A 19,207-nucleotide genomic window follows, 5' to 3' on the forward strand; every position below is an offset into this window, starting at 1 on the left:
AATGATATTGATGATGGTATATCAAGTTTAATGTCCAAGTTTGCAGACGATACAAAGGTTGACAGGGTTGTTAAGGACACTGCTGATGCTATGCTGGTGAAACAGGATCTGGAAAGGTTGAGCAGATGGGCTGAGAGGTGGCAAATGAAGTTTAACATTGAGAAATGTAAAGTACTACATATGGGAAACAGCAACATATCAACTCTGTGGTAATACAGTGACAGTGGTAGAGAATGAAAAGGACCTGGGGATAATTGTGCAGGCAGATATGAAGTTGTCTGAGCAGTGCAGACAGGCTGCAAGAGTAGCTCATGGTGTCTTGTCAATGATACACAGGAATTTTTCTAGCAGGGATAAGGAGGTGATTATTCCCTTGTATAAGGCAATGGTCAGGCCACACCTTGAGTACTGTATACAGGTCTGGTGGCCTCATTTCAAGAAGGATGTAGAGCTGCTGGAACGAGTACAGAGAAGGGCAACAAGATTAGTGAATGGAACAAAGAGTTGCTCTTAAGAAGAAAGGCTAAAGTTTTGCAAATTACAGTGTCTGGAGGCTAGGCACCGGCAAGGTGATCTGTAGAAATGTATAAAGACTTGAATGGTTTAAGCATGCTCAATACCAATGGGATTCTTCCTCTTGCTCAGAATAATCACCTGAGATGGCATAAATTCAGATTGAGGAAAGACAGATGTAGGATAGATGTGTGGAAATTTGCCTTTAGCCAGGGGGGTAGTTAGTTCGTGGAACAGATTTCCATCCCTTGTTATGGAAGTTGATAGCCTAAATAAATTTTTAAGGCTCAGATGGACAGGTATTTCGAACGAATGGAGGGGTGAAATGGAACTGTTTTTTTTTTTTTTTTTTGGCTGATGCTGCATAAGCTTGCTTTCTTGCATCATATGCCTCTATTAATGCTAATGCTTATTTCATTTATTGAATTAAGAATGAGAGAGAGTTGAAAGTTTTTGTATTGTAAGGGGCTCTTGATATTATTTAGGAGTTGCAGTTACAAATCTGATCCAAACCATACTCTATTCAATTGTATGGTAATGATTTTATTGTTTTACCTATGAGTTTAAAAAATTAAGTACATATTGATTTGCTTATTGAGTGATCAAACAATATATTTACTCCTCTCATTTACATACAAAGTATTGCTAAAACTATTTATTAATCTCTTAATTTTTATATTTGTGTGAAACTCAAAAAATGGTAAAATATACTGGGTTCAGAGATCAACATCTTTATTATATATATTTACATTTACAAATGGGTGGAAATAGGATAGGGATTCCCACCAAATGGCAACAAAACTTCATTCTTCCAAAATGTTGAATAACTTCCTTATACAATAAACAATGATCCAAAAATCTTCTTTCGCAAAGGCTCAGGTTTCAGAATTTCATAAATTCTTTAGGGGAAATGTAAACATAAAAAGGAATTTATGATTCACTACACTCTCATACGAAAGCATATTTTTAAAAATAATAATCACATTATAAAAGTGATCACAAACTATATTCTGAATGGATTTACATTGGCATTATCACACAACAAAGGTTTAGAACTTCCCAAAACCACCTTGTTTAACAAGGCTTCGTGCATAACTGCTGTTTCACATATATATAAAAATATTTCATTACCATCATGTAACATCAGGTGTCTGAAATGTCAGAAATGCTATACTACAATGATCAAGTGCAATAGTCTGTTCATTACTGTGAGTTCTCCGATGCCTGTTACGGTTTCCTGATACCGAAAATGCCTTCCCACAAGTCTCACACAAATAAGGCTTTTCACGAGTGTGAATCCGCACATGTGATTCAAGGTGTCCTGGTAGACCAAATGCTTTGCCACAAGTTTCACATACAAAAGGCTTTTCTTTTTTGTGGATGGTTTGGTGTCTCTTTAGGTGACCAGATTCTGAAAATGCTTTCCCACATGTTTCACAGGAAACTGGTTTTTCATTGGTATGTGTTCTTCTATGTCTATTTAGGTTTCCTGACACCGAAAATGCTTTGCCACACATTTCGCATGTAAAAGGTTTTTCTCGAGTGTGGATACGGGTGTGGGCATCCAGATCCCCTCTTACAGCAAATGCTTTGCCACATGTTTCACATACGAAAGGTCTCTCATTTGTATGAATCCTTTTATGGGAATTCAGGTTTCCCACATCTGCAAATGACTTTCCACAAGTTTCACACATAAAAGGCTTCTCATTTGTGTGAGTTCTCCTGTGCCGAATAAGGGTACCAAATTCTAAAAATGTTTTGCCACATGTCTCACATAAGAAAGGATTTTCATTGGTATGAATCCTCCTATGTCTATTGAAGCTCTGTGAATGAGAAAATCTTTTGCCACAGGTTTCACAGGTATAAGGTTTTTCATGAGTATGACTCTTCTTATGTGAATTAAGATGACCAGCTTGTGAAAAAGACTTACCACAAATTTCACAAGTGAAAGGCTTTTCAGTAGTGTGAATTCTTATATGGGTATTAAGATTTCCTGATTTTGAAAACTCTTGCCGCATGTATCACATGAAAATTTCTTTTTAGTATTACTCATTTTGTGCATATTGACAGTAAGCATATAGTCAAGTATTGTGGAGATAATGTTTGTTAGCACAAATATCTAGGTTTCATCAGTATATGAAAATTCATATTCATTAATTTATTCCAATGATTCTAACATTATTGAAATCACACATTTTTGACAAAATGCAAAATGGGCTTTAATGTCATTTGTAATTTTTTTTTTTTTTTTTTTTATAGGATTACAATTTTCCTGAATTTCAAAAAATGCTTTCAGAATTTGTTTACACAATATAGATTTCAGTCTAAATTTTTACTGAAAATCATAAAAAATATATAATCTTAGATGAAAATTTTTCTATTAAGCTCCTGATGAAGATCTGTTTTTAAATATAAAATAAGAATATCCACTACCTTGGAGTTTTGAGTTTTTTTAATACAAAAACAGTGAAATTTATTTTTCCTGGAAATTATGATTTTATAATGTACATAATGAAAAATTCTCACTAGATGTTTCAAAAATTCTTTCTTTTCTAGGACCACGAGAAGTCAACTATATTTTATAAAAATGTCAAGTTATTTCTGACGAACCTTTGTTTTCCATTATATTCACCAATGGCATTCACTAACTTTTACTATGGCACAATGTCACATATCTCGAATTTCAAAAGACTTTTTTTTAACTGCTAAGAACTATTCTTTAACAGAATAGCAATATATTATATTGGAAAATGTTTGGATAACATCTGACCATCAAAGAGGAAATTTTTTTTTTAAAAACATCACACATCAGAAGAGCAATTTTTTTTCTTATTTCTAGGTTTAATTCCACATATTAACATTCGTCAAATAAAAACTTGAAGCCATTCGCCTAAAAAAGGTTTAAATATAGATCTTTATAATATTGATATACCTCTTAGATATAAATAACATCAGAAGAATAAATATCTGAAACTAAAACATCTAGACATATCACTGCCACTTATTTCTAAAGGTCAAGTTATCTTGCCTTAAATCTCCAATAAATGAAAGAAATGCAACATTTTGTGGTGCAATCTTCACAGCTGTCGAGGATTGCTCTTTAATCTTGAACATTATTTCCTACTTTATTAAACTTCAATTCTGTTAAACACCCTGAAACAGAAAGCAATTACTATATTTTATACAATAATGTATAACGTGAAAATCGAGGGCTTAGTGTCAGACCATCAACTACAAAACTGCATTTTTCTTTTGAGACAACTTTAGTTTTAACTTTATACAAATAACAATGTATATCATGTCTTAGAAATATATTTCTCTTATAAGTTAGCTTGGGCTATAAGAACATTTCCGGGAAACCAAGAAAATGTCAAATGACTTTTTGACACAAAAAAAAAAAAAAAAAAAAAAAAAACTTTACTACAAAATGATTTCGTAGTTAATTTTGTCTGACACTAAACCCTTGAAATCATATAATGTCCATGCTGAATTAATTGCTCTATGAGTAAGCATAATGTAACACCTGTATATTTAAAATTAATTAATATAACAGATAAATGCAAGCAGAATAATGTTTTATTATTTATAAGATTAATTCAGAAAGTAGTAAAAACCTAATTATGGAATAAAAAAAATACGACTTTCTTCAAACACCAGGAATACTGTGCTTGAGTGAATCACTTACCCAGGAATCAAAGATACTATAGTGGTAGGCCTAACATCATCTTCGTTAATTGTAATCGATAGTTATTTTAAATTTTATGAATTTTTATCAAAATTGAAGCTGAATTGAACAGTTATCTATTTTTATGTTAAATATTTATTTGTTAATTTCCATGCAAAGATATGTTTTATAACTTATTCCCATTGTGTTAAGCATGATTCTCATAATTTCCTCTTTACTCACATGCAGCTCCAATTAATTTGGTAGGTGCAATATGGTGTAAGTAACCCATTCACAAGAAACTCCCATAACAATAATAACACCCTTTAGTAATTCATCATATTTATAGAAGAATATATGGCTAGTTCATCCTATCCACAGATTTGCTGATGATACCACATTGCATTCCACCTCCCAGTTTGAGAAACCTTGCCCTGCACAAACAGTTTGAACTTCTCAAATATCCACTACTAATTCCTTAAATGCTCTCCACTAATTCTCCAGCGGGACAAAGTTAATTTGGTTGACTTCAATCTTTCTAAAACTCAGTCCTGTCTTATATCTCACAAAAAGGATTCTCTTACCTTTATGCTTATATTCAATGACACTCTGACTTCTAGGCTGTTGTTGTTGTTGTTGTTATTTGGTTTTTAGGAGCATTAGCAACTAAGGCCATATTGCTCCGTGAATATGCGGTGGTCATTCCTGATCTTTCCGCATCCTCCGTATTTGGTGGTGACGGGCTCGAACCCCGGTCTAATCAAGAAGCGTGTGCTACGCACTGCTGCTGCTCCTTCCCACCTGGCTACGGAGGCGCCAACTTCTAGGCAAGCTCATATATCTCTATTGGGGATTACCTTGACTTATAATCTCTTTTAGCATAAGAACATTACAAATATTGATTCCTCTGCATCTAAAAAACTGTGTTTTCTCTTTTCTTCTTGGCTTAACTTTTCTTCAAAAGAAGTGTTCACTCTGTACAAACTGCAAATCCATCCTACCAAGGAATATTGTTCCCACACTTCCATGGGCACTGTTTTTCTGAATTGGCTTTTATAATTCTCACTCTCTCTTCCAAACCAGTCTGAACATGTGCCACAACCAGTCAACATCTTCTTACTGTCCACCTTCAAACTCACAGAACCAACTTTTCTTCTTCATTATTTATTCATTCAACATCTGTTTTCTTGAAAAAGAAAACATAAGTATTTCCCAAAAATTACAATCTACAGAAATTCAGGTCTAATGCCAACAAGTATTTTGTTTTATCTTCTCATCCTTCAACCTACGCATTCATGGAAAAAAAAATAATAAATAATAATAATCTGTAATGAAGTTTTAAAATTATTAACTTCAAAAGAACTTCAAATAGAAGATGTTCTTTCCGTTACAACAAACAGGGTTCCAGTCATGATAAGTAAAAGCAGTGGGCTTGTTTTCAGGCTTAAATAAACAAAATGCAATCTGTTTCCTATCACCATATCACACATACTGCAATACTGTGTTCCAAATTGAGTGGGGCTTTCACATTCTCCTGATTGAAATAACAAAATTAGTTAATTTCCTCTGATAAAAATCAGCACTGTCACATAGACAGCTAAAACAGTTTTTAAAATATATTGATGCTGAGTTTCCTGACCTGGCTGCTTACAACAGTGTGAGGTTGTTACGCAAAGGAAGAATGCTGTAAAGAATATGGAATTTAAGAAGTGAAACTGAGTTTTTTGCACCAGATTGAAGACAATCATAAAATAAATATTTCACTGATATTATGAGGAATGCCCATCATCTTTCCAATCTAGCATTTTTGGTTAATATTTGTTTCTTACATTAATGATCTAAACATTTGTCTCCAAGATAAAATATAAAAACATCAGTGAACTGAGTCTACCTTAAGTTTCAAAAAGAAACTTGAGCTTTTCATCGAAGACTGCTATACAAATTGGAGCAGTATGGCATTAAGGGCAAGTTGCTGCAATAGATAAGTTGAGCGAGAGATGGCAGAGAGTGGTAATACAGCCAGTTCTGCTATAATGCAGTACATGTGTTTCTAAAAATCTCTGCATTATGGCATTTCATGCATTAAAAACAGGGCTTATGTAAAAAACAGAGATAGGAGCAGAGCACTCAAAAAAATGTTCACTCTGGTAAGTTGTTGTTATTTGGTTTTTAGGAGCATTGCAACTAAGGCCATATTGCTCCAGGGATATGCGGTGGTCATTCCCTGACCTTTCTGAATCCTCTGTATTTGGTGGTGACGGGCTTGAACCCCAGTCTAATCAAGAAGAGTGTCGACGCACTGCTGCTCAAGCCCACCTGGTTATGAAGGTGCCACTCTGGTAAGTAAAACACTAAAAAAAAAAAAGAGTTAGAAACCCAATAAACTGCTAACAGGTTTAAACATCTTACATTTCTAATAAATAAATAAATAATACAGTAAATATAGCACTGTAATATACACGTACTAATTGATATTTCTGTTCACTGACTTTTTTTTTTTTTTTTGGTTTAAAATTTAAATTAAAACAAAAAAATTTTAAATTTAATTTAAAATTGAAAACAGTAAAACAGAGAAACAATCAATAATGAATATGGCGCACACAAATTGCACAAGTGAGATACGGAGTAAAAACTATGAAGCTTAAAAAATAGGAATGAAGAAAAGGTTCTGAAAATTTTTGATTATTTATTTTACATATATATATATTTTTTATGATTTCAATGAAGGGAAAACCCGTTTCGCCATAATAACATAAAAACCCACAGAATTCCAGCTATTGGTATTATCGCAAATGCAATAAGATCGAGTTTATAATTAGATTGCCCTAACAGGAACACCCAATAAACCAAGACCTACAAATTGCTTTATGGTAGTTACCTCCAGAAATGTGCTCCTCCGCTCGCACTATCTTGTCTCAAGAAATTTCTGTTCGAACAGAAAAATGTTAGCTCCTAAAAATGTGAACAGCCTACAATATCAACTGTTATCTTGTGAATACAAAGAATGACAACAGTGATAACAGGAACACCCAATAAACCAAGACCTACAAATTGCTTTATGGTAGTTACCTCCAGAAATGTGCTCCTCCGCTCGCACTATCTTGTCTCAAGAAATTTCTGTTCGAACAGAAAAATGTTAGCTCCTAAAAATGTGAACAGCCTACAATATCAACTGTTATCTTGTGAATACAAAGAATGACAACAGTGTGTCTTCGACCAAGACAACTACAATAAAAAGGAAATATAGCTGTCACACATTTGACATTTTTTAAGCTTCATAAACCTGTATGTACTGTTGCGCAGATCGCTATCTTCAGCTTGGTGCTGGGTTTGCATTCATCTGGTGTTACTCGCAGACAAAATCACACGAGCCAACGCAAAAATTGCATTACGCCTGCATTGTTCCCTAATATATCAGTCACAACGGAGCAAATTTGAATTGTGAAAAGGTGCATTATAGCAGAACTGTCAGTAAATGGACACTGCTCTATGTGCACTAATGTTATTAGCGGAGTCCCCCAGGGCTTGGCGCTGGGCCCATTGTTGTTTTGAGATGTTATCAATGATATCGATGAAGGTATATTAGGCTTAATGTCCAAGTTTGCAGATGATACAAAGGTTAATAGGGTTGTTAATGACAACAGAGATAGTATGTTACTGCAACGGAACCTAGAAAAGTTGGCAGATGGGCTGAAAAATGGAAATTGAAGTTTAACATTGACAAATGCAAAGTGCTGCATATGGGTAGCAGTAAGCCAAGAGAAATGTACCAACTGTGTGGACCAAATATGGAGTATGCAGAAATGTCAGGGAATGATCACCGCATATCCCCAGAGCAATATGGCCTTAGTTGCTAATGCTCCTAAAAATGAAATAACAACAACAACAACCAACTGTGTGGTACTACACTCAGGGAGGTGGAGAATGAATAAGACCTGCGGGTAATTGTGCAGTCAGATATGAAGTTCTCTGAGCAGTGCAGATAAGCTGCCAGAGCAGGTCATGGAGTTTGTCAATGATATACAGGAATTTTGCTATAGACAAGGAGGTGATTATCCCTTTGTATAAGGCAATGGTCAAGCCACACCTTGAGTATTGTGTACAGGTCTGGAGGCCCCATTTTAGGAAGAAAGTTGCTAGAACCAGTACAAAGAAGGATAACAAGATTGGTGAGATGAAAAAAGGGTACTCTTACCAAGAGAGGCTTAAGTTCTGCAAGTTGCAGCATCTGGAGACCAGGCACCTGTGAGGTGATCTGATTGGGGTGTACAAGGCCTTGAATGGTTTGAGCAGGCTCAATGCTGATAAGGTACCTCTGCTTGCTCAGATTACGAACCTGAGGGAGCATAGATTCAGAATGAGGAAAGACAGTTGTAGAATAGATGTGCAGAAGTTTGCTTTTAGCCAGCAGGTTGTTAATTGCTGGAACAGACTTCCATCTGTTGTTGTGGAAGCTGTGATAGTCTAAATAAATTTAAGTCTGAACTAACCAAACATTTAGTGACCGGATGGGTGAAATGGAAAGGTTTTTTTTTTTTTTTTTGCTGATGCTGTACAAGCTTGCTTTCTTTCATTTTGGAAGCTACTAGGCTTTACATACAAATTTAAGAAATATTGTTAAAGGTTTAGGCCTAAATGGATGTCAGATGAACTAATGAGACATATGGCAGAGAAGAAAAATGCATGGAATACATTTAAATTAAAGGGTGACATGGAAGCCTATGATAGATATAAGCTAGTCAGTAACCAAGTCACAAAGGAGATTAGGCAGGCAAAGGCAGACTATGAGATATGCTTGGCAAAGGATGCAAAGAAAAACAAAAGAGTTCTTCACCTATGTAAATTCTAGAAGGAAAAGGATGAATAAGATTGGTCCACTGGATATTGATGACTCAACTGTTGATGATCCTACTCAAGTGGCTAACAAACTAAATGAGTATTTTGCATCTACATTCACACATGAGGAGTTATTCAGGGAGGGGAATGCCAGAGGTGAAGTAAACTCTGGCAGTGAGCTAGATGATTTTGTAATAACTGAGAGGAAAGTGGAGGAGAAATTGTTGAGGATAAACAAAAAAACAGGAGCCTGGTGCATGGGATCTATCCAGTTATAAGAGGCAGCAAAGGAAGTAAGCAAAGCCTTAGCCATAATTATGAGAGCTTCTTTGGACTCAGGGAAGGTACCCATAGACTGGAGATGTGCAAATGTGACACCAATTCAGAAAGGAGGATCAAAGGCTAACACAAGTAATTATGGACCTGTGAGTTTAACTTCTGTCCAAGGAAAATTAATGGAGGCACTGGTTAAAGAAGCACTGCAGGATTATCTAGAAAAGCCTTCAGTTATAGCACGGCCACAGCATGGTTTTGTTAAGGGAAAGTCTTGCCTGACCAATTTGATTGGATACTATGATGCAGTCACAAAACAACTGGATGCAGGGAATAACTTTGATATTATATATTTGGATCTTAGAAAGGCTTTTGATACTGCTGCACAAATTGGAGCGGTGTGGCATTGGAGGCAAATTGCTGCTATGGATAAAGGGATGGTTGAGGGGAAGAAGACAGAGTGGTAATCAATGGACACTGCTCATCGTAGACTAATTTTATTAGTGGAGTCCCTCAGGGTTCAGTGTTGGGTCCATTGTTGTTTTCTGTATTTATATGTGATATTGATGATGGTATATCAAGCTTGATTATTCTTCTCCTCTCTTTCTTGGTGTTTCCCTTCTCTCTCTCTCGGGGTAACTCAGAAATTTTTTTTTTGGTTGGTGGTTGGTGCAGCATAAGCCTCGGGCTTCCTTGCGCCATATGGCTGATAATAATAATAAGAATAATAACTAATGCAAGTTTGCAGACGATACAAAGGTTGGCAGGGTTGTTAAGGACACTACTGATAGTATGCTGCTGCAACAGGATCTGGAAAGGTTGAGCAGATGGGCTGAGAGGTGGCAAATGAAGTTTAACATTGTGAAATGAAAAGTACTATAAATGGGAAACAGTAATCCCAGAGCAACGTATCAACTCTGTGGTACTATACTGATAGTGGTAGAGAATGAAAAGGATCTGGGGGTAATTGTGCAGCAGACATGAAGTTTTCTGAGCAGTACAGACGGGCTGCAAGAGTAGCGCATGGTGTCTTGTCAATGATATAGAGGAATTTTTCTAGCAGGATAAGGAGGTGATTATTCCCTTGTATAAGGCAATGGTCAGGCCACACCTTAAGTACTGTATACAGGTCTGGAGGCCTCATTTCAAGAAGGATGTAGAGCTGCTGGAACGAGTAGAGAAGGGCAACAAGATTAGTGAATGGAACAAAGAGTTGCTCTTATGAAGAAAGTCTTAAGTTTTGCAAATTACAATGTCTGGAGACTAGGTACCGGCGAGGTGATCTGATAGAGCTAAGCTATATAAAGACTTGAATGGTTTGAGCATGCTCAATGCTGATGGGATGCTTCCACTTGCTCAGAATAATCACCTGAAGGGGGCATAAATTCAAATCGAGGAAAGACAGATGTAGGATAGATGTGCGGAAATTTGCCTTTAGCCAGTGGGTAGTTGGTTGGTGGAACAGACTTCCACCCCTTGTTGTGGAAGTTGATAGCCGAAATAAATTTAAGGCTCAGCTGGACAGGTATTTTGAACGAACAGAATGGTGAAATGGGAGTGGGGTTTTTTTTGGCTGATGCTGCATAAGCTTTCTTTCTTGCATCATATGCTTCTACCAATGCTAATGGCCGACCGGGCTAGCCGAGTGGGTAAAGTACCTGCCCGGCAAACCAAAGGTCGTGGGTTCGATTCCCGCCTCGGGCTTGGATCAAAGTACTGCAAAAACCTTGGGAGGTGCAATATAGCCACAGAAGCTGATGTGCCAACAACTACCAAATCAAATCAAAAAAAAAAAACCAATGCTAATGCGCCTCTATTAATGCTAATATGCCTTAACTAATGCTAATGTAAGAGATGCAATGAATTTATTTATTTTTCTTATCCAGTCTTCAAAAATTAAGATGAATTAACAAGTAGCATTAGCAAAAAAAAAAAAAATAAAAAAACAGCACACACAACCCCTTCTCATTTCACTCATCCACTCGCTCCAAATGTTTGTCTAGTCCTGCCTTGAATCTGTTTAAGCTATCAACTTCTACAACGACAGATAGAAATTTGTTCCAGCAATCAACCACCAGCTGGCTAAAGGCAAACTTCGGTACATCTATCCTACAAGTGTCTTTCCCCAATTTGAATTTATGCCCTCTCAGGTGATTATTCTCAGCAAGAGGAAGAATCCCATCAGCATTGAGCATACTCAAACCATTCAAGGCTTTGTACACCTCAATCAGATCACCTCGCAGATGCCTAGTCTACAGACACTGTAATTTGCAAAACTTAAGCCTTTCTTCATAAGAGCAACCATTTGTTCTTTTCACTAATATTTTGCCCTTCACTGTACTCATTCCAACAGCTCTATATTCTCCTTAAAATGAGGTCTCCGGAACTGTATACAGTACTCAAGGTGTGGCCTGTCCATTGCCTTATACAAAGGGATAATCACCTCCTTATCCCTGCTAGAAAAATTCCTGTATACCATTAACAAGACACCATGAGCTACTATTGCAGACCGTCTTTACTGCTCAGAAAACTTGATATCTGCCTGCACAATTACCCCGAGGTCCTTTTCACTCTACCACTGTCAGTGTAGTATCACACAGTTGATACATTACACTGGGGTTACTGCTTCCCATATGCAGTACTTTAACATTTGTCAATGTTAAACAATGTATGAATGTTAAAAGTATGTATGAAACTGATACAATATTAGAATTATTAAACAAAGTGAACAGCGAGTTTGATTACAGATTCAAAAATCTGGAAGGCAAACAGAGTGTGCTATGATCTGCTGCCAACTCTTTATCAGTAAAAATCATATCTGAATGGATACAGGAAATAGCAGAATGGTTTGAAATAGATTAGGCTCAATTTATATTGAAAATGTATGAAATTACAACAAAATCGATGGTTACTGAATTATCTAAGCCTACTCACTACATTAAATTTTGGATTGGGTAGTACATAAACAATGAATATTCTGAAATCACCACAGAGGCTATAAAAATTCTAACAATGTTTGGATCAACCTTTTTCGAAATTTGTGAAAGTGATTTTAGCATTAACATTCACAAAGTCAAGATACAGGACCTCACTTGCTGATGAAAATACAAAACACCTGCGAATTGCATCTAAAGCTATGAGCCTAACTACAAGGATATGATAAATGACAGGAAGTGTCACTTTTCCCACTGACTGATGAGTGGCCATCTAGGGTCAACAGTCAAGGTTAGTGGCCCAATATATAATTTTATTGAAAACCCTGGTTCTATAACCTGATAATGGATGAATTAATGAAATAAATAAAATAAAGGAATTAGAATTAAAATAAAAGCTGCTGTGAGGATGCTGCAGTACGAATAGCAGAAAATGAAAACAACATGCAAAGACTGCAACGGAGTTTTTAATAAGAATGCAAAAGGGAATAATATCCACTGGAAAAACAATGAGCCCAACAACAGTAAAAGAGCCGCCGAGTTCTACATTAGATTTTGAAGGGAAAATGACAGAACAAGTGATGAAATTTAACTGTTTAAGTATACAGATAACTACTTTAGGAATAGCTTTAAGAAGTAAATAACAAGCACTAAAAGCAAGCAAAATATCAGGAGGGTTAAATAACATAATTTGGAACAATACAAACATTAATCTGGATGCTAAAGTTATTAAAATATTTAAAACATTTAAAACTACATTAAGGCCTATAACAATATATGCAACCAAGAAAAGAGCCTGATGCAGCTGAGTAATCAAGAGTGTGCATGCAGTAGACACGCTCTTTCAGTAGACCATGGTTCAAGTCTGTGACTGCTAAATAAAATTAACAATTGTAAACTCTGAACTGGTGGTCATGCTTGAGTATAAATAAGAATTTTTTTTTTTTTTTTTAGGGAACAATTTCAACATAATTCATTCGGATTTTAGCAAGACACTCGACTCAGTCCCTCATGAGACGTTACCATATAAGCTGGTACACGTTGGAATTACTGGAAAAACTCTATGTTGGTGTGTTGTGTGGCTGCAGGCTGAGAGTTGTGATTAATGGATATTCTTAAGATTGGTGTAAAGTCACAAGTGGGATCCTCAAGGATTGATTCTCGGACTACCGTTGTTTCTAATTTTCATAAATGACACTCACGACGGGACAGAAGACTTGATGTCAATTTTGCAAATGATGTAAAGATTAGTAGAGTAGTTAATGATCAGTACCAAGCGGCACTACTTCAGGATGACCTGAACAGGCTGAAAGGATAGTCAGAAAAGTGGCAGCAAAACAAAGCATTACACTTGGGGAATACCAACCCACAACTAAATTATACACATGGTCGGGTTGAGTTACAGTGGAGGAGGAAAGGGATCTGGGAGTTACCACATAGGCAGATATCAAGTTTTCTGAACAGTGTAAAGAGGAAAGCCCACGGTGTCCTATCAATGATTAATCGAATGTTATCCTGTAGAAATAAGGAGGTCATAATCCCACTCTATAAGGCAATTGTAAAACCACAATTACTACATATGGGAATAGCTTCCCATATGTAGTATTTTCAAGTATGGAGACCGCACCTGAAGAAAGACATCGAGCTTCTTGAAAGGGTGCAAAGAAGGGTAACTCGCCTGGTGAGATCGGCAAAAGGGCGTCCTTATGAAGAAAGACTTCGAATATGTGGGTTGCAGAGTTTGGAAACTAGACACCTTAGAGGAGATTTGATTGAGGTGTTTAAGGCTCTGAGAGGCATCAGTAAAATGAATGAGGACGAAATTTTCAAGATTATAAATGATGCTAGAACTAGGGGACATAAATTCAAGTTACGGGGGGAAATATTTAGATTGGACTGCAGGAAGTTCTATTTTAGCCAGTGGGTTATAAATTACTGGAATAAGTTGCCTTCATGGGTGGTAGAGGCCGACAGTTTGGGGAAATTCAAAGGTCATCTGGATAGTACTTTCGGGTAAGGGAAGCGCATAGGATGATAGGTTTAATTTCCTTTTTATTTATTTTTTATTTTATTATTATTTTTTTTATTTATTAATTATTATTATTTAGTTATTTATTTATTTATTTATTTTTTGTTTTTATCATTGTTTTGTTCGGATTTTTTTTTTTTTTTTTTTTTTTGGCTGGTGCAGCATAAGCCATAGGCTTTCTTGCACCATGCGGCCGTTACTAATACTAATACTAATATGTAGTAATTTACATTTGTCAATGTTAAACTTCATTTGCCCATCTGCTCAACTTTTCTAGATCCTGTTGCAGCAGCGTACTGTCAGTGTCCTTAACAACCCTGCCAATCTTCGTATTGTCTGCAAACTTGGACATTAAACCTGATATACCATCATCAATATCATTTATAAATACAGAAAACAACAACGGACCAAACACTGAACCCTGAGAGACTCCACTAATAACATTAGTGCACGAAGAGCAGTGTCCACTGATTACCATTCTCTGTCTTCTCCAACTCAACTATCCCTTTATCCATAGCAGCAATTTGCCTCCAATGCCACAATGCGCCAATTTGTGCAGCAGTCTTCCATGTGCAACAGTACCAAGGGTCTTTCTAAGATCCAAATATATGATAGCAAAATTATTCTTTCCCTCCAGTTCCTTTGTGACCACATCATAGTATCCAATCAAATTGGTCAGACAAGACTTCCCCTTAACAAAACCATGCTATGTCCGAGCTATAACTGAAATCTTGTCTAGATGATCCTGCAATGCTTCTTTAATCAGTGCCTCCATTAATTTCCCCAGAACAGAAGTTAAACTAACAGGTCTATATTTACTTCTGTCACCCTTTGATCCTCCTTTGTGAATTGGGGTCACCTTTGCACTTCTCCAGTACATGGGTACCTCCCCTGAGTCCAAGAAAGCTCTCATAATTATGGCTAAGGGTTTGCTTACTTCCTTTGCTGCCTCCTTTAATATAACTGGACAGATCCCATCCACCCTGGGCATCTTTTTTATGATTATCTTCAACAATTTCTCCTCCAATTTCCTCTCAGTTATTACAAAATCATCTAGTTCACTGCCAGAGTTTAATTCACCTCTGGCATTCCCCTCACTGAATAACTCCTCATGTGTGAATGTAGATGCAAAATACTCATTTAGTTCGTTAGCCACCTGAGCAGGATCATCAACAGCTGAACCACTGATATCCAGTGGACCAATCCGATTCATCTCCTTCCTTCTAGAGTTTACATAGGTAAAGAACTCTTTGCTGTTTTTCTTTGCATCCTTTACCAAAGTTTCTCATAATCTGCCTTTGCCTGCCTAATCTCCTTTGTGACTTGGTTACAGACCAACTTATATCTATCATAGGATTACCATGTCAACAATTAATTTATATGTATCCCATGCATTTTTCTTCTTTGCCACATTAGTTCATCTGACATCCATTTAGGCCTAAACCTTGAACAATATTTCTTAGTTGGTATGTAAAGTCTAGTAGCTTCCAAGATTAATTCTTTGAATGCTTCCCATTTTGAATTTGCGGTTGGTAACATCATCAGTTGGTCCCACCATATAGAATTTAAATACTGTCTTAGACCTTTGTAGTCACCTTTACGAAATCAAAAATCCTTCCTTTTACACCTTATGGTAGTTACCTGTTTGAGTAAATCCCACTTGAGCACACTGTGATCACTGCCACCTAGTGGTTCCTTTATCTGCAGATTCTTAATGCATGAAGAATCACTACTAATAATCAGATCAAGAGTATTACTCCCTCTAGTTGCCTCCCGAACATGCTGATGTACGAAACAATCTTCCAATAAATCCACAAAAGCCTTGCTAGTGTGCGAGTGACCAACCCACAAATTCCAATCAATATCTGGGAAATAAAAATCCCCCATTACAAGATTCTCTGATTTATTGGCCCACTATTTCTCTGTACAGTTTTTTTATTACACTCATCAGTCATTAGGCCTATAACACACTTCTACTCTCAGATTTTGATCTCCCAGTGCTTATGTCACACCAAACGAATTTGACACTGCACTGTCCAGCAATGTGTACTGGCTGCACTTCCTTGGATGTTATGTGTTTCTTAATTAATAGCATAACCTCTCCTCTCTTCCCATCCTGTCTATCATTCCTGTACACATTGTACTACTCAAATTCCAGTTCTACATTCCATATATCTGTGTGACACCATGTCTCCAATATCCCAACAATATCTGTCTTTGATGTTTTGACCAACACCTCAAATTCATCAAATTTATTTACCAAACTCCTAGCATTGGTGTACACGCATATACACATGCACCTGATCCTATCCTTAGCTACCCTAACAAAACCCATGTGTTTACTCGTACCGCAATGACTTCCAGTAGTCTCTGAAATACCCTGCACCTTGTTTTTCAGGCTGCTGTTCATTCCGATACAAGCAGTGCAAGAATCACTTTCACCTCTGCCAGCGGCTATTGTTAATCTATTAGTCTGTGTATTCCACCATTCTAGCAGTTTTCCAACCCTCCTAACACTGCCTCGATAGCATCAGCAAATATTCTTGCACCCTTTTTATTTAAGTGTATCCCATCCCTGTAGAAACAATCTTTCCTGTTGACAAGCACAGACCAGGCTTGAAAAATTCTAACCCTCAAGCCTTACACAACCTCTCCAGGGCCGAATTGATCGACAAGGTTCTCATCATATACTCCCTCCTATCGTGTCTGGGCAGAATTAAAGATACTTTCAAATTCAACCGTAATTCACGGATTTTTTTCAACAGTGACCTGTACTTGTGAAGTAATTCCGCCGGTCTCCTACTCTTAATATGAGCGATAGTCAGAAAAATGGCAGCTATGCTTTAATACAGCAAAATGTAAGGTATTGCACCTGGGGAATAGTAATCCCAAAATAACTTATACTCTTGGAGGAGTTGAACTAAATCCGGTAGTGGAGGAAAGAGATCTTTAGTGTTATGATACAGACAGACTTTAAGTTCGCTGAGCATTGTAGACGGGTTGCAAGGAAGGCCCATGGTTTCCTATTGATGATGTATAGAATTGCTAGTAGAGATAAGGACATCATAATCCCATTGTATGAGGCTTATTGTTAGCCCACACTTGGAATACTGTGTTCAGATATGGAAACCACACCTAAAGACAGACATTGTGTTTCTTGAAAGGATTCAGAGACAGGTAACTCGCCTGGTGAGATCAGCAAAAGGGCATCCACATGAGGGAAGACTTCGAATATGTGGGTTGCACTGCTTGGAAACTAGGCATCTTAGAGGAGACTTGATTGGGGTGTTTAAGGCTCTGAGAGGCATAAGCAAAATGAATGAGGATGAAATTATCAAGGTTATAAATGATTAGCACTTAGCATTAGCATAGGCATACGATGCAAGAAAGCAAGCTTATTCAGCATCAGCCTAAAAAAAAAACCCACCACTCCCATTTCACCCCTCCATTCGTTCAAAATACCTGTCCAGCTGAGCCTTAAATTTATTTAGGCTATCAACTTCAACAACAAAATGATGGAAGTCCATTCCACCAACCAACTACCCGCTGGCTAAAGGCAAATTTCCTCACATCTATCCGACATCTGTCCTTCCTCAATTTGAATTTATGCCCTCTCAGGTGATTATTGAGCAAGAGGAAGAATCCCATCGGCATTAAGCATGCTCAAACCATTCAAGGCCTTATACACCTCTATCAGATCACCTCGCCGGTGCCTAGTCTCTAGACTCTGTAATTTGCAAACCTTCAGTCTTTCTTCGTGAAAGCAACCTTTTGTTCCATTCACTAATCTTGTTGCCTTTCTCTGTACTTGTTCCAGCAACTCAAAATCTTTCTTGAAATGAGGCCTCCAGACCTGTATACAGTACTCAAGGTGTGGCCTGACCACTGCCTTATACAAGGGAATAATCACCTCCCTATTCCTGCTGGAAAAATTCCTGTATATCATTGACAAGACACCATGAGCTACTCTTGCAGCTTGTCTGCACTGCTCAGAGAACTTCATATCTGCCTGCACAATTACACCCAGGTCCTTTTCATTTTCTACCTCTGTCAGTGTAGTACTGCAGAGTTGATACATTGCTCTGGGGTTACTGTTTCCCATATGGAGTACTTTACATTTGTCAATGTTAAACTTCATTTGCCATTTCTCAGCCCATCTACTCAACCTGTCTAGATCCTGTTGCAGCAGCATAGCATCAGTAGTGTCCTTAACAACCCTGCCAACTTTTGTATCGTCTGCAAACTTGGAAATTAAGCTTGATATACCATCATCAATATCATTTATAAATACAGAAAACAACAATGGACCCAGCACTGAACCCTGAGGAACTCCACTAATAACATTAGTCCATGTTGAGCAGTGTCCATTGATTACCACTCTATCTTCTGCCACTCAACCATCCCTTTATCCATAGCAGCAATTTGCCTCCAATGCCACACTGTACCAATTTGTGCAGCAGTCTTCCATGTGCAACAGTATCAAAAGCCTTTCTAAGATCCAAATATATAATATCAAAGTTATTCCCTGCATCCAGTTCTTTTGTGACTACATCATAGCATCCAATCAAATTGGTCAGGCAAGACCTGCCCTTAACAAAACCATGTTGTGTCTGAGCTATAACTGATTTCTTGTCTAGATAATCCTGCAGTGCTTCTTTACCAGTGCCTCCATTAATTTTCCTGGAACAGAAGTTAAGCTAACAGGTCTATAATTACTTGTGTCAGCCTTTGATCCGCCTTTGTGAATTGGGGTTACATTTGCACATCTCCAGTCTATGGGTACCTCCCTTGAGTCCAAAGAACTTCTCATAATTATGGCTAGGGGTTTGCTTACTTCCTTTGCTGCCTCCTTTAATATAACTGGATAGATCCCATCCACTCCGGGTGCCTTTTTTATTCTAGAAATAGGGGGCATAATTTCAGGTTACGGGGGGAAATGTTCAGATTGGATTGCAGGAA

The 19,207-nt window shown here is 37.2% G+C and overlaps 1 protein-coding gene and 1 long non-coding RNA gene across 2 annotated transcripts in view; both read right to left on the reverse strand.

Moving 5' to 3' along the window:
* LOC150077741 (uncharacterized) overlaps nt 1-19,207 on the reverse strand; it is a 254,842-nt gene that overhangs the window by 233,406 nt on the left and 2,229 nt on the right. The gene's annotated exons all lie outside the window — the stretch shown is intronic.
* LOC150077747 (uncharacterized) lies at nt 1,434-2,694 on the reverse strand. Its single transcript, XM_090384759.1, has one exon. The coding sequence runs from the start codon at nt 2,529-2,531 to the stop codon at nt 1,647-1,649; it is 885 nt and encodes a 294-aa protein (XP_090240885.1). The 5' UTR covers nt 2,532-2,694; the 3' UTR covers nt 1,434-1,646.

Source organism: Mastigoproctus giganteus, chromosome 11 (assembly GCF_048544385.1).
Source record: "Mastigoproctus giganteus isolate SK-2022 chromosome 11, ASM4854438v1, whole genome shotgun sequence".
Taxonomy (NCBI): Eukaryota; Metazoa; Arthropoda; class Arachnida; order Uropygi; family Thelyphonidae; genus Mastigoproctus; species Mastigoproctus giganteus.

Bases quoted from the DNA above. Each gene is read 5' to 3' on its own strand.
- LOC150077747 (XM_090384759.1), bottom strand. From the start codon at position 2,531: ATGCGGCAAGAGTTTTCAAAATCAGGAAATCTTAATACCCATATAAGA.